At 34.4% G+C, this 13,974-nt stretch overlaps 3 protein-coding genes across 3 annotated transcripts; 2 read left to right on the top strand and 1 right to left on the bottom strand.

Annotated features, from left to right (window-relative positions):
- Nucleotides 1-1,552: 1,552 nt before the first annotated feature.
- On the bottom strand, nucleotides 1,553-4,742 carry LOC104745231 (putative U3 small nucleolar RNA-associated protein 7). The gene is made up of 9 exons (XM_010466428.3): nucleotides 4,287-4,742; nucleotides 4,058-4,133; nucleotides 3,899-3,964; nucleotides 3,711-3,800; nucleotides 3,389-3,521; nucleotides 3,139-3,257; nucleotides 2,972-3,039; nucleotides 2,828-2,876; nucleotides 1,553-2,739 (listed from the first exon to the last, which is right to left on the bottom strand). Exons 2-9 carry the CDS (start codon nucleotides 4,115-4,117, stop codon nucleotides 1,708-1,710), a joined length of 1,617 nt encoding a protein of 538 aa, XP_010464730.1. The 5' UTR covers nucleotides 4,118-4,133; nucleotides 4,287-4,742; the 3' UTR covers nucleotides 1,553-1,707.
- A 3,918-nt stretch (nucleotides 4,743-8,660) lies between these two features.
- On the top strand, nucleotides 8,661-9,337 carry LOC104745230 (cyclin-dependent protein kinase inhibitor SMR1). Its single transcript, XM_010466427.3, has one exon. It carries the CDS (start codon nucleotides 8,771-8,773, stop codon nucleotides 9,155-9,157), a length of 387 nt encoding a protein of 128 aa, XP_010464729.2. The 5' UTR covers nucleotides 8,661-8,770; the 3' UTR covers nucleotides 9,158-9,337.
- A 2,871-nt stretch (nucleotides 9,338-12,208) lies between these two features.
- LOC104745229 (anaerobic nitrite reductase AHB2) lies at nucleotides 12,209-13,851 on the top strand. The gene is made up of 4 exons (XM_010466426.3): nucleotides 12,209-12,509; nucleotides 12,614-12,728; nucleotides 13,335-13,451; nucleotides 13,536-13,851. The coding sequence occupies exons 1-4, from the start codon at nucleotides 12,406-12,408 to the stop codon at nucleotides 13,674-13,676; spliced, it is 477 nt and encodes a 158-aa protein (XP_010464728.1). The 5' UTR covers nucleotides 12,209-12,405; the 3' UTR covers nucleotides 13,677-13,851.
- Nucleotides 13,852-13,974: the final 123 nt, after the last annotated feature.

Here is a 13,974-nt window from a genome sequence, read left to right as displayed (position 1 = left end):
TTAAAAACAGTAGCTAGAAAGACAGTAAAGACAGTGAACCTACCTCAGCAATTTGAGATAGGTTCCCGAAATAGGCAGAGACAAACTGGAGAGTTGTGACACCTCTGGTGTCAACAACATTCACATTGGCACCTCTCTGCAGGAGAAGCTGGGAGCAAATATATAAAAAATTAGGGAATGGAAATAAGGTGTACAACTTAAGATAATTCTCCTTTCTCAATACGTAACTATAACTATAAACTTACATTGGCGCATTGGCTGCTGCTTACACAAGCCAGCATCAACGGAGTATTTCCTTGTCGAGCTAAAGCGTCAATGTCTGCTCCAGCTTCCAGGAGAAGCTGAGCACAAACCCATCTGTCCTTCGCACATGCCACATGAAGAGGGGTCATTTGTTTTGAATCTCGAGCCTCAGTTGAAGCTCCATGAAGGAGAAGGAAACTCACAGCAGATTCATCTCCAAGAGCAGAAGCACAATGCAGCGGGGTAGCACCTTTGTGATCTCTGGCGTCAATGTTAGCTCCCCTATCCAACAAGAGCTCCGCACTACACCTATGAGCAGTGTGAAGAGGTGTTTGTCCGTAACTATCCCTGCCTTCCAAATTAGCTCCATGTAGCATGAGAAGTTCAACGAAATCTTCCAAGTATTTAGAGGAGCTCGCTGCCCCTGTATACAATGACTAACCTCAAGACTCATCAAGAAGTCACCCTTGCATACCAAATGAATAGGCGCATCTCCATTACGATTTTGAGCATTAACATTAGCCCCATTTTCAACTAGAAGTTATTACAAAATGTAATAAATTCATTGATTATTACTACAAAACATAATGAATTGTAAAAAAAAAATTAAAAAAAAAAAACAAACTAGAACTGTGCCTTTAAAAACAGCAAATCATCACCATTCCTACATGCCAAATGAAGGGCTGAATCTCCAACAAGGTCTTTTGCATCCATATCAACACCCCATGATAATTCTCAAATCTATTTCAAACAAAATTTGTACACAGTTTGTCTAGATAGTGTTAGTTGTTATACTTTTTTCTTAATTGTTTAATATGTAAATATGTTATGTTCTTTTTTTTTGTCTAGTAAATATTCGAGAATCTGCTTCATTCATTTCACGGTTCCATATGAATCATATCTCTAGCTATAATATGGACTAGAGAGACAATTGGTTAACCATCAAGGGAGAGCTCATCATGCTCCTTAATATATTACTTTTTTTTGGTGTCGATTGGTATGATATTCTTTGGAATGTTATGGTTTTTCAATTAATTCTTGCGATATTGTTTAAACTATAGTATTATATTATTATTCTTATGCGTACTGATATTTCTTACGAATAAATTCATGATTTGGAATTGGAAGCCATGCACGTTACATTTCACTTGGAAGCAAAAGTAAGCGAAGGCCACATCTTCTGCGGAATTTATTGGCAAAAGATATTCAATGGATCGATCAATTTACAATCCAAGCCTTGGTTTGGTTCGATACACACCAATCTCTGGCATTTCCAATTTCCCTCCATGACAAGCACATTCGCTTTTAATTTGGTCTCCAAAATCCGATCTCATTTTGACGTACATTAATAAATTACATAGTTTTCTGTCTAAAACAAAACATCAAATATCAAAACGATTCCCATACTACAAAATTGCAAAGTGAGGAGAAAGACAATCAAAACGCTCAGGTGGGAAACCCCATTCAGTTTTTCCTGGCAAACCTTTTTAAACTCGCCGGTAGCTCCGCAGCAGCATCTTCACCGATTCTTCTCTTTTTAGACGCAGTGTTGTTGTGCCCTTGCTCCGGGAATGTTCGCTTCGCGTTCTCCACCATCTCTTTCTTCTTCTTTGTCCGCTTGCTCGGCTTATTCCTTCCTTTCGTCTTCTTCTTCAGCTCAGTGCTCTTTGCTGCTTCGATGGCCACCTCCTTCTCAGCTTCTATCTCTCCTCTTGATGGTTTCTCTTTCCTCCTAGATGGCTTCATTGCACCAATCTTTGAAGGATCGAGCATGATTGTCTCAGGTGGAAGTTTATCAAGAAGCAAATGTACTTCCTTCTCCCGTCTCTGTTTCGATGTTTCAAATGGATTAGCCACCCAAGAATCGAAATTGGGTTCTCCAGACCCTGGAATCAGAATGCTAGACCAACCCATCGAGTGACCAATCCCAATAACATCCTCATATGGTCTGAACATAAGCTTCTCGATTTGATAACCTTTCACCATCGAGTGGTTCATGTATCTACTATAGTTATGTGACGAAGAACCACCACTCGAATCTCCTAAAATCTGAACAAACGATCCAGTTCCAGCTGCTAGCAAACCTTTCTGACTGAAACTCAGCGTTTTGGCATGGAAACCATGAATTGTCTGGATTTCCTCGAATTTACGTAAATCCCAGATCTTGAGTTTGCGCTCTTTACCAGATGTAGCCATGAGGTGGCCATTTGGATGAAATGCGACAGATGAGACTGGCCCAGGGTGACACTGCATCTGGACTAGAGGTGCTTGGCTAGTGGGTTTCCACATTGTGACAGTTCCACCAGTATGTCCCAAGGCAACAACACCGTTGTAAGGGTTCACTTCCATTACATCCGTTCGGCCTTTACCTGTTCGGATACTAGCAACCATGCCTCCATAGGTTACATCTTGATAATGTAGCTGCCCAGATTTGTTTACTGATGCAAGAAGAAAATGGTTCTTTAGGAACCGAAGTCTGGCCACTGCACCACGTTCCTGGTATACACACAAAGTTTAGAATCAATAACCAAGAACACTAGGCATAAGTTACTTTCTTTTTTCAACCGAAAAGCATAAATCTCACCTTCAAACAATGCAGCTCAGTTCCATCTCTCCCATATATATAAGCATACCTATCAAAATTTGACGAGACAAGATATTAGACAAAGCACCCTCCAAAGCACAAGGCGTACAGTAGGTGATGTTTATTAGCATTGATAATACATACTTCTTCTGGGCAGCTGCAAAGAATTGCTCATTGTGCAGGAATGCAACATCACGGACTGTTTCTTTTACCTGCAGGACATCATCAAGATGTGTTCAGAACCAAACCAAATCTCACAAATAAACAAGCACTGATAAAGAGATTAACATAAAATAAAATAAAAAACAGACCTGAATCTCTTTAATTAGGTTCATACTCATCATGTCTACTAGAGCGAGGTGGCCTTTACGGCCACCAGCTATCATATGCCGACCACTAGCAGTGAAATCAAGTTTGTAAGGGCCAAAATCTACATATGTTCAGTGTCAGTAAAATGAATTAGAAGCTAACATTGTAAAGAGGGTATATATCACATAGACTAAACCAAATTTTAAAAATTACATACAAAAGATTTGGCAGAGGAAGCTATTGTGCATTTACCTGGGAGCACAATGTCATATTGGTTTCTTGAGCTGAGTAAATCTACTTCATTAGCAATATCTGTCTGCTTGACTCGCCATGTCTTTTCTAGACCATCAGTCTCCAAGTAACCTGCCTCAGCAGGCAAGAGCCACTACACACAAACAACACAACCACATCACAAGACAATAACTAAGAATTCAAAACGAGCTGACCTATCAAGAACAGAGGATTTAAAACAGTTGCTCAACGTCAAAACAGAGATACACAACAGCTTCTTTCATTTTCACCAAGAAACGGAAAAGGGTAAAACAAGATCCACACAGAGCTGAGCTGAACTAACCTTTTCGATTTTAGCAGCAGTTTTGGCAGATTTCCCATACAACTTTTCCCTCGAAGCAAGTTGAGTCTTTAGTTTCTTATCTTTCAATGTCTGCAGAACACAAGAAAACGCCACAATCAACTAGTGCATTTTTCACAACACCAAAAGCCACAAACATCAATTCAAAGCTATATATGCAAATTATATACCTCAAGATCAGCACCTTCTCCTCTAAGATATTTCTTAACTTTAGTCTCCAACTCAACATCGCTCTCCTGCATACAAATTTGATTCAAAAGTCATCAACTTTACTAAAACCCAGAACTAATGAACTATTAGAAATTCAAACACAACAAAGGTAGTAGTACCTGCTCAATAGGAGGCAAGACCTTCTCCGTAAGATTGTTATCCTCTGAACTAAGCTCCATCTTTAATCCTTATCACCTAACCAAATCAAACAACTCAATTACAATTACAACCCTAAATCCTGACTAATTCTGTTTAGCCCCCCTGCCTCATCTATGGTTCACAATCGAACGGAAACAGCTACGAAGATAAGATGAAACGAAACAAAGTTCAAATCGAAGAAGCCTTCACCTGAGATTATAGAGAACACGGCGCGGAGAAAGAACAACAAACGGCGGTGAGGCTATTTAGGGTTTTAGCAGACAAAAAAATGTGTTAATGCGACAAAGGGGATGATAGTGAGAGCTCCGACTTCGATCCTCGCCCAAGACTCAATTCGAGGGTTTTTGTATTTTTTAGGGTTTTACGAATTAAAAAAAACGAAAATATTGGAGATTGGGCATTAGAATCCTCTCAATTGGGCCTCATCTGATAAAAAAGCCTATCGAGACCCACGAACAAGGTATCTCAATTAGGCTAATTAAAAAGTTTACTGGTTTAACCATGGAAATAGAATGACCGGTTTTAACTGTAAACACTCTTCTACTGTATAGTGGAAAGTGGAAACAAAATAAACGAAGTGTGATCCTGTAAAAATCAGAACTGGCCTAACTATTTTTAGACTGTAAGAGAAATTTTCTTTTCTTCAATAGCACCAAAAGAATATGGGTCCACATATATATATGGATTATTTCGTCTACGTTTCATATGAGTACATTTTTAAAAAAAATTATAAAAAAATCAAATGTACTTTCCTGATTTTACTCCAGATCCAACATAAACCAGACTTTTCAGAAAAGGATCGATGCTAAAAGATTCATGTTTACCGCATGAAGCTGCTGGTTTTGCTGGGACTTTCATGCCGCTTTCGTCCAGTAATGAGATCGAATGTAACTGTTACTATCATTAATTAGTCTCTTGCATTAATTGTTTTAGGTTAGATTATAAAAGTAGTTGTGATATTAATGTATGGATTGATAGACTCGTTCACGGTTTATATAGTATCTCTTAGCTATAATAATAGGGACTAGGGGAGACAATTGGTAATGAAGATTCTAAACCATCCAAGGAAGAACCCATCATGCTCCTTATCTTTTACTTTTTTTTTTTGGGTGTCGATTGGTAATATATTCTTTGGAATTTTATGCTTTTTCAATTTTATTCTTGCGATATTATTGTTTAAACTTATATAGTATTATATTATTAGTCTAATGCGTACTGATATTTCTTACGAATAAATTCATGATTTGGAGGCCATGCACGTTACGTTTCACTTGCTTTCTTTGTCGACATTGTACATTACAAACAAATAAAAATTTAAAAGCGGCAGTGGATGCTAAACAAAATTCATATTATTTTATTACCACATATCGATACAGAAAATGTAAGTGAAAACTCTCACACAAGGAACACGAAGTTGATCAGTTATTTCGGCTATAAACTTGATAAATCTTGAAAAAATTTCACTCATCATTCTTTAAAATGTAGCAACAAGTTAAAAACTTTAATTTACGAGCTAGTCATAGATTCTGTAATCTCGTTTATGTTTAGAATTACATGCTTCTTATTGATCAAAATTTTCCCAAATATAGTGTTTGAGGATTAAACAGAATAGTACGTACTACTTTACACTTCATATATATATTATATGATTGCTATCCTAAATGAGCCGTATATATGAGGAGATTTTATTAGCAACATTGTTCTTGAATCTAAATGTCCCACAACGTTAGATTATATATTAATTATTACGAATTTGGAAAGCATTTTTAATCATGAAAAAAAATTTTAAATTCGGATCTAAGATTTACTTAAACAGTTTAATTTTCATGTGATTTAACAAAAGACACATGATTATTTTGTCTTCTTCAATGTGGATACTAATTTTATGTGTATATATATCTTGTATAATATAAACTTTAAAAACACAATCGAAACAAAAGAAAAACAAAAATAAATGATTTGGAATCCTATGCATATGCAACAAATCTGAGGACTACGTGGATTTGCCAAAATGAAAACACATTCATTCTTATCAATTAGGTTCGTTTTCTTCGTTACCAACATGTAACAGTGATTCTTGTTTCTACAATGTTCGTTTCTTGTACCCATCCTGTGATGTAGGGTCATCGTGTCTTATGCCTCGAAAATATATATGTGAGAATCTTTCCTCCAACTCAAGTTGTAAAAATTTCAGTATTATGAATATCCTATACCTTCTTTTTTTTTTTTTTTTTGTTTGTCTGAGAGTATAGATAGAACTTTAACCGATTAATCAAGTACTATAACTAGATCTAGGAGCCTTTTTAATCTGATTATTATTTAATTATGCCCTCGTTGGGTTCATGAATTTTTCCATTTATAGGAAATATATACTGAAACTAATGCAGACAAGATCTACGTTACACTGCATTAAACTATGGTTTTCATTGTAGTTTGAGTTTCAGAGACTTGTTTTTTGATTTTTAGGTTTTGATTACAAAATGCATTTAAAAAAAATTTGTAGGACAGTTCAGACTTCAAATCAGTTGTTTTTATTTCCCGAATCTCTTTTACAATCTATTTACAATCTATGTACAAAATTGGTTTGATTTGAGATGGTTCGGTTTTGGCCAAAGTTTTAACAACCGTAACTCGATAACAGGACCACCGAAAACTTCTAACATAAACCAAAGTTTTAACAACCGCGCGTAACTGGACCACCAAAACTTCAACATCAGTTATAATTGATGGATTCTAAAATGCTACAGATTGTTTGATTGTGATTGTATGGTTTCGTGGCCTTACAAATAACATCGGCTTATCCTGATTCCTCATAATTATGTATCTCTGTCCTTGTAAACCAAAGCAAAGAAACGTGTCAATGTCAATAGACAAACAAAAAAATTAGAATAACCCAAAAAAAAGGGAAGAACACGATAAGAAGAGTAGAAAGGTTGACAAAAAAGAAAAAAAGTAAAAAAATAAAGAAGTGAGAGATTGAGATCCTGCGATTGATCATTTAGATCTTTCTTCTTCTGTACTTTAAAATTTGGATATTACACTACTGACTGACTCACTTACACAGATCTACCCTATACGTATCATCGCCACATGCTTTTCCAAACTCGATACGTGGCCTGGCATGTCCAAGAGCATATGTCATAATTTGCCGTAAAATTACTCAGCAAATGTTAATTATATAATAAATACAGCTAGCGAGTGTGTACATGTTAATGCAGAGTGATCAAATATTAAAGTCTAACTGCAAATACGACACAAGAGAATGAAGCCAAAAAAAAGGTAAATGAACAACGTAGCAAGATTTAAACTAAAATTAAATCCTACCAAATCGATCTTTCTGCTGTAATTAAATTATTAGATTTTGTGAACAGACCAGGTTAAAACTAAGACGTAGGTGAAAAACGCAAACTAGACTTAATGTGTAAATTATATTTGTATATACGAAATAAGTAGTAAGCAACGTAAACTCATGTTACAGCCTAATGATTTGTCTATGGCATGGCATGGCTAGTTGGAGTATATATTTTTTTTCTTACATTATTAAACTCGGCGTGTAAAACGTTGCGGGTCCATCGTATATCTCGAAATCATAATGTCACATAAAATTTATACTACAATTTCTCACATTGTACATTAACAATTGTTAAATAAGAGGATACAGTTTTTTTTTTTTTTTTTTGCAATTAATTGTTTACATAAAATATAATGATGCATGGACTAGTTAGATTTAAATCTAATCACATGACATGTCTTTAGGTTGTAATAGGTACAAGACACATCTTTAACCAAACTTTATGTTTGAGATCTAAGATAAGACGTTGGTCTAAAATTTGTGTATATGTGTGTACTTTTCTTTACTACCTAAAGATGTTATTACTCTTATTTTGATGGTTCAAGTTCTATTACAGTATCAAGTAAAAGTTTTCTATATAGACACACTTTAATGTTATTGTTGAGACCATAACCCACAAGTCTTTAGATAGGAGACCGATGGTACGATAACACCATTTGCGTTTGTTTCATGAGTTATGGCCCTCCTTAATTCACTCGCACTGTGCTTCCACGCTTATAAAGAGTTTCATTTGTCTTTTGTAAACTTTTTTGCCAAAAATTCATCTGATTTCAGAATTTTGTAATTGTTTTTATTTATTATTACCTTTCAACAAATTTAATTAATACAATTTATTTTTTTTTGGACAACAAAAATTTACCATTACAATTAAGGTAATGATCCCCAAAGATTTAAGTGATTATCAATAAAAATAGGCAACACTTACAAAATTGTGATCCACATGTCCTCTACTCTTTTGGTAGTTGTAACATACACACAAATACTGTAATACACAACCATACAAGTAACTTACCATCCCTAGTAAAACTATATTTTTTCTAAATTCGGAAATTACTAGTAATATATTTTACCTTATACTTATCCCCACTCTATTTTTTCTTCTTTTTTTATTTATTTATTTTTTCATGCAAAAAGGTAACTCTCATTTATAAATGGGACATTCTAACTTTATGTATGTAGTATATAGGTGTACGTAAAGGCACAAACACATATAACAAACCCATCTCAACCTCTCACTTCTCTAAGAAGTTTTCTCTACATCCACAAGAAAAGTTAATCCCAACAAACAAAACAAAAAAAAACACAGAGACAATTGTAAGGTATGGATCTTGAGTTACTACAAGATTTGTCCAAATTCAATTTCCCAGCACCCATCAAGATCCGATCCAAAACCTCAAAAGCAAAGAACGAGGAAGGTAATGATGAAGAAGATGTCCTCAGCTGCAGCACACCGACATCCCAAGAACACAAGATTCCCTCCGTCATAGACTCTCCACCTCCTGCGCCGAGAAAACCCCGGCCACCACCGTCAGCACCGTCGGCTACGGCTTCTCGGATGATCAGATCGTGCAAGAGGAAGCTTATAGTCTCGACTTGTGAGATTGTCATGAATCGGGAAGAGATTGACCGTTTCTTCTACTCCGTATACAATGAGACGTCGACGACGGCGAAACGGCGGAGGAGTTATCCTTATTGTGCTCCCAGATGAGGCTTAATTCAATATTTACATTTTTTTTTACAGTTTTACTAGAAATATTGTGAAATTATTATATGCTGGTGATCGATTTTATTATTTTTAATTTACTTATTTATGAAATTGGATGGATAATTTCGCATATGGAGGGGTCGATGTTTGTAAATTCAATAATAAATGAAATTTTAATTCCAATTGCCAAGTTTTTTTTATATATAATAAGTGAATCCATATATAATAATTGTGATATTTATGTCATTTAAAAGAGATGAGATTGTTTTATCATCCAAATACATGGAAAAAAATAGTTTCACTACATACATTGTTGACTCCTGATTAAGTTTTACAATGAGTTTATATTATAGTGACCGATGTAAAAATATCCGCAGCGACTATGAAGAATCAACATATTTCATGGTTAAAAAAAATTTGATTGTGTTATGATGCATGCATGTATGAGAAAATGTAACTTTATCCTGTCCAGTAGTGGGTGGTACATAATCTTTGAAATATCAAATCGTTGCATTTAAATCAGCAGACGAGGGCAATCAAATCAAAGAAAAATTAATTTAATACTCACTATAGTTTCATACAAAGTTGATGTCTTCTTACTTATAGCCCTTTATTTTTTTAAAAAAAGGTAATGATCGCAAATTCGCAATTAACTGGGGGTTAGCAAAAATGCTTATGGCGTTTAAAAGTGTTTAGGTGTTAATTTGGTAGAAGATGTATCAGTTACGTGTCCTACGTGTAACTGTGAAAGCAACAACGCAAAGATAATGAAGCCACGATGGAAATATATATTTTAATTTTTTTTAATGTTTTCACTGTACACTGAAACAGTACAAAAAGCATGCACATGTACATACTTTAACTCAGTAAGTACTATTAATCAAATTTATTGATCTGAAATTCATGGCTTGGTTCTGACTTTTCGACCGGCCGGTAAAGCGGCGGACGCAACTTCGGGATCTGAAGACATTAAGCAATTCATTTCTGTATTAGTATGAAAGAACATATTCTTAAAGTTTTCAAAGTTCGAAGTTGATACTCAATTGTTTATTTCTTTATGATTTCAAAGTCACCACACTGTATTTAAGAAAAATGAACCTTGGATACTTTGTTTAATGACCGGAATATATGCATGTGTTAACGTGTTTCAATTCAGACTGTTTTGAACATTTTGCAGATGCCTAACTATGTAAAGTTTTTACAATCACATAAAGCGATCTAGTGAACTATTACTACTTTCTTTTTTTGTTAACGATTTAAATATCAGCTTAAATTTTGGAATTTCTACAAAAGAATACCTTTATTTTGAACAATTTTTAAAAAACTACTACTTTTCGTTCATATTTTCAGTAATGTTAGAGTGTTTTTGATATATAAAGTTAAAAGATAATGTTTCAGGTTCAGTTTAGTATTTGGGTAAAACTAATGTTCCAAAATATTTCAAATTCCATTATTCTCTCTTAGCGTCTGTGTGGGTTTTTTTGTTTTCAGTTCTATTTAGCAAAGAGTACAATACGATAAGCTAAAATCAATGTATGTATAGCATTTTAGTAAATGCACGGTACTGTGGTAGACTAGCCAAAGTAAATTGCATGTTACATTTTCTGATATGTAAACCTCATGCGTTCATGCATGCGTATGCGACTCTCTTGAATTTCTTTTCAAGTTTCAACAACCTTTTTGTTTTTTAGAAGCAACAACTTAAAGAAGACGATTACTCTCTACTCACCAGACCAACACAATTAAATGGAAAATTAAATATACAAGTAAGTAAATGTCCCTGATATGGAATTAATTGGGGCGTTATTCATTAGACCAATAGAATTGAATGGAAATTAAATATATAGTAATGATATGATGGTCCTGCAACGAAGAAGGAGCCATGTCTACGCAACCGAATCAAACAAAGTAGTTGTCTTAGAACATAAGCTACTTCTTTCATGATTAATGTAAGTTTCTATATCTCACTTGTTATCATTGCTTGAGTTATATATATAATTTAGTAAATTAAAGAGTGTATCTATGACGCCGATGGTGTATCATCATGTCGCATATAAGAGGAGCTACAACAGTTTCTTGATTAATAGATTTGTTTATTTTACTTTTTGAGAAAAATATTTCAAAGATTAAACAACATTAATTAACGTCGATGCTGGTTTAATTCAGTGTCGGTTTGTTTTAAAATTGTAAACGAAAATTGGTCAAAAAGAGAATTTTGATGAGTTATGAATTGCTCTTCGGTTCTGTTAGAGTGTGTTACTTACTTCGGAAAAAACTTAACGAGTAAAATCAAATTTCATTCTTGCTTGTTTTCGTTATTGGTGGTGAATATGATTGGTGCGCTAAAGTGGTTGAAGATCCGGAATGGGCTGGACATGTTTTTAGATCATTTTAGGGACATATGGCATTATGGCCCAAATACAGCGTACTAGTTACCAACGTATAAAAGAACTTGATATTACGCTAATTAATTTATTTCGTTTGTTGTGCTAGTAGGAACTAGTAATGTTTTAGATTAGGAATCGAACTAGTATTTGCGTTTAACCCTAATTTGTGTCGATTTGGGTTTAAGGTTTTGTAACTAAGTTTTGCTTGTGTGGATTTAGGTAAAAGAGATCACAAAGTTCATCGCCTGTACCCTGTTGGTTAACTGGCTCGCCGGGAGACCCAGCAAATAAGTTGATGTTTTAAAGTTACTATTGATTGTTTTGTGACATTTGAATCAAATTTTAAAAGCATCATGCTTCTCGTTCTTCTTTCTGATCATTAATGTGTGCTCACCCCAAGATATAACGCAGAAGACAACGCAAGTTTTATTTTTCTCTTTGTTTGTTCCTTTTAATCTTAACTTATTTGTGTATTAATCTAATTGGACGTGAACTTTTTATACAATGATGGAATTGTTAATCTTGATGACACTGATTATTTCCATTTTTTCTTCTCTCCTAATTTCCCTTTAAAATATTTTGGAATCGAGTACGTCTCTTTAGAGTTTAGACTGGTCGCGTACGGACATACTATCTTATATGTATCCTGTATCCACATTTCTTGGCTACGCCTACGCGTGTCCATCTTTAAGAGATAATGCCTCTAGTTTTAAAATAAACAATTTCAATGAAAATATAATTGAGAGAATCTTCTACAGTAAATAGCTCACAGACCCAACCAAAGGACCATTGAATACCATATATATAAACATACAAGTAAATATTCGTGTCTTCAAACTGTCAGAGATAAAGAGAGAGAAAGAGATGGGAGAGATTGAGTTTACAGTGAAGCAAGAAGCTTTGGTGAAGGAGTCTTGGGAGATACTAAAACAAGACATCCCCAAATACAGCCTTCACTTCTTCTCACAGTACTTACATACATATAAATAAGCATTTATATATATATATAGATATATACGTATATGAGCTCTATATGTTGTGTATATATCTGAGTATCATATAATTGTGATAGGATACTTGAGATAGCACCAGCAGCAAAGGGTTTGTTCTCTTTTCTAAGAGACTCAGATGAAGTCCCTCACAACAATCCTAAACTCAAAGCTCATGCTGTTAAAGTCTTCAAGATGGTAATTACTTACTTTTTTGCGATTTTGTTATATGTGACTTACAAAAATTCGTATCATCATCTTAACACTTCTTAGATTCAAATTAGACTAGTTCATTATTACATCTCAAGAATCTCTATTTACTCATCAGATCATAATATATGTGTATTGGATACGACCATATCTTCTTATTTTTTTCCTTTTTTGTATATTATAGAAAATACAGTAGTGTGAATCTACATTTCTTGTCTTTTATTGACGCAGCCATGTGCTGCACACGGTTTGTGGTCAATCTTGTTTGGACTTGGCTAGTTGGCTTTGTCTTCTTCTCTGAGAAACAAAATTCTCATATTAGTAAAGATAACTTATATACATTATTTTAAAATATAACACACATTTTCTATCAAGAAATAATAATTACTGAAGACTTCCAAGCGTTCGATTTTATGGATATTCAATTTTTTTTTGCTAATTGCTACAATAGGATAGAACCATATGTGAACAAAAAAAGAGAGGGTAGAACCATATTTGCTTATGAATGACTCTGTTTGGAACTTACCTCTGACTTTAGGACGTTGCATATAACATCTATGAGTTTTCTGACTTTATTTTATAATATGGGTGTAGACATGTGAAACTGCAATACAGCTGAGGGAGAAAGGAAAGGTGGTGGTGGCTGACACAACCCTCCAATACTTGGGCTCTATTCATCGCAAAAGTGGCGTTATTGATCCTCACTTCGAGGTCTCTTTTGAATATATAGTACTATATAAATACACTTTATTTTTATTTAGAATTGCATTTCCAAAAAAACAAACGTGAACGCAGGTGGTAAAAGAAGCTTTGCTAAGGACATTAAAAGAGGGGCTGGGGGAGAAATACAATGAAGAAGTGGAAGGAGCTTGGTCTGAAGCTTATGATCATTTGGCTATAGCCATTAAGACCGAGATGAAACAAGAAGAGTCATAAAACCGTAAAGATCATTTGGGCTTCACATACATATGTAATTTAAGCATATGCATATGTTTCTGTGTGTGTACTTATGTTGCTCGTTGACTTTCTACAATTCACTGCTTTTGAAGGAACATGATACTGTAGTTTGGCTTGAAAATGTAATGTGAGAAAATTATCATGGTTTGAGGTCTTTTACTTTCACCAGATGGATGTGCATCATTAAAGTCAAACTATTTGACTTCATTAGAAATAAGATTTTTGGATCTATTTTTGTTCATACCCTTTTTCAATATGTCTTAGACTTAAGAGTCAG

Source organism: Camelina sativa, chromosome 15, assembly GCF_030686135.1.
Source record: "Camelina sativa cultivar CO46 ecotype springtype chromosome 15, ASM3068613v1".
Taxonomy (NCBI): Eukaryota; Viridiplantae; Streptophyta; class Magnoliopsida; order Brassicales; family Brassicaceae; genus Camelina; species Camelina sativa.
The sequence above is the reverse complement of the archived record's forward strand: the minus strand, read 5'-3'. Positions and strand labels throughout refer to the sequence as shown.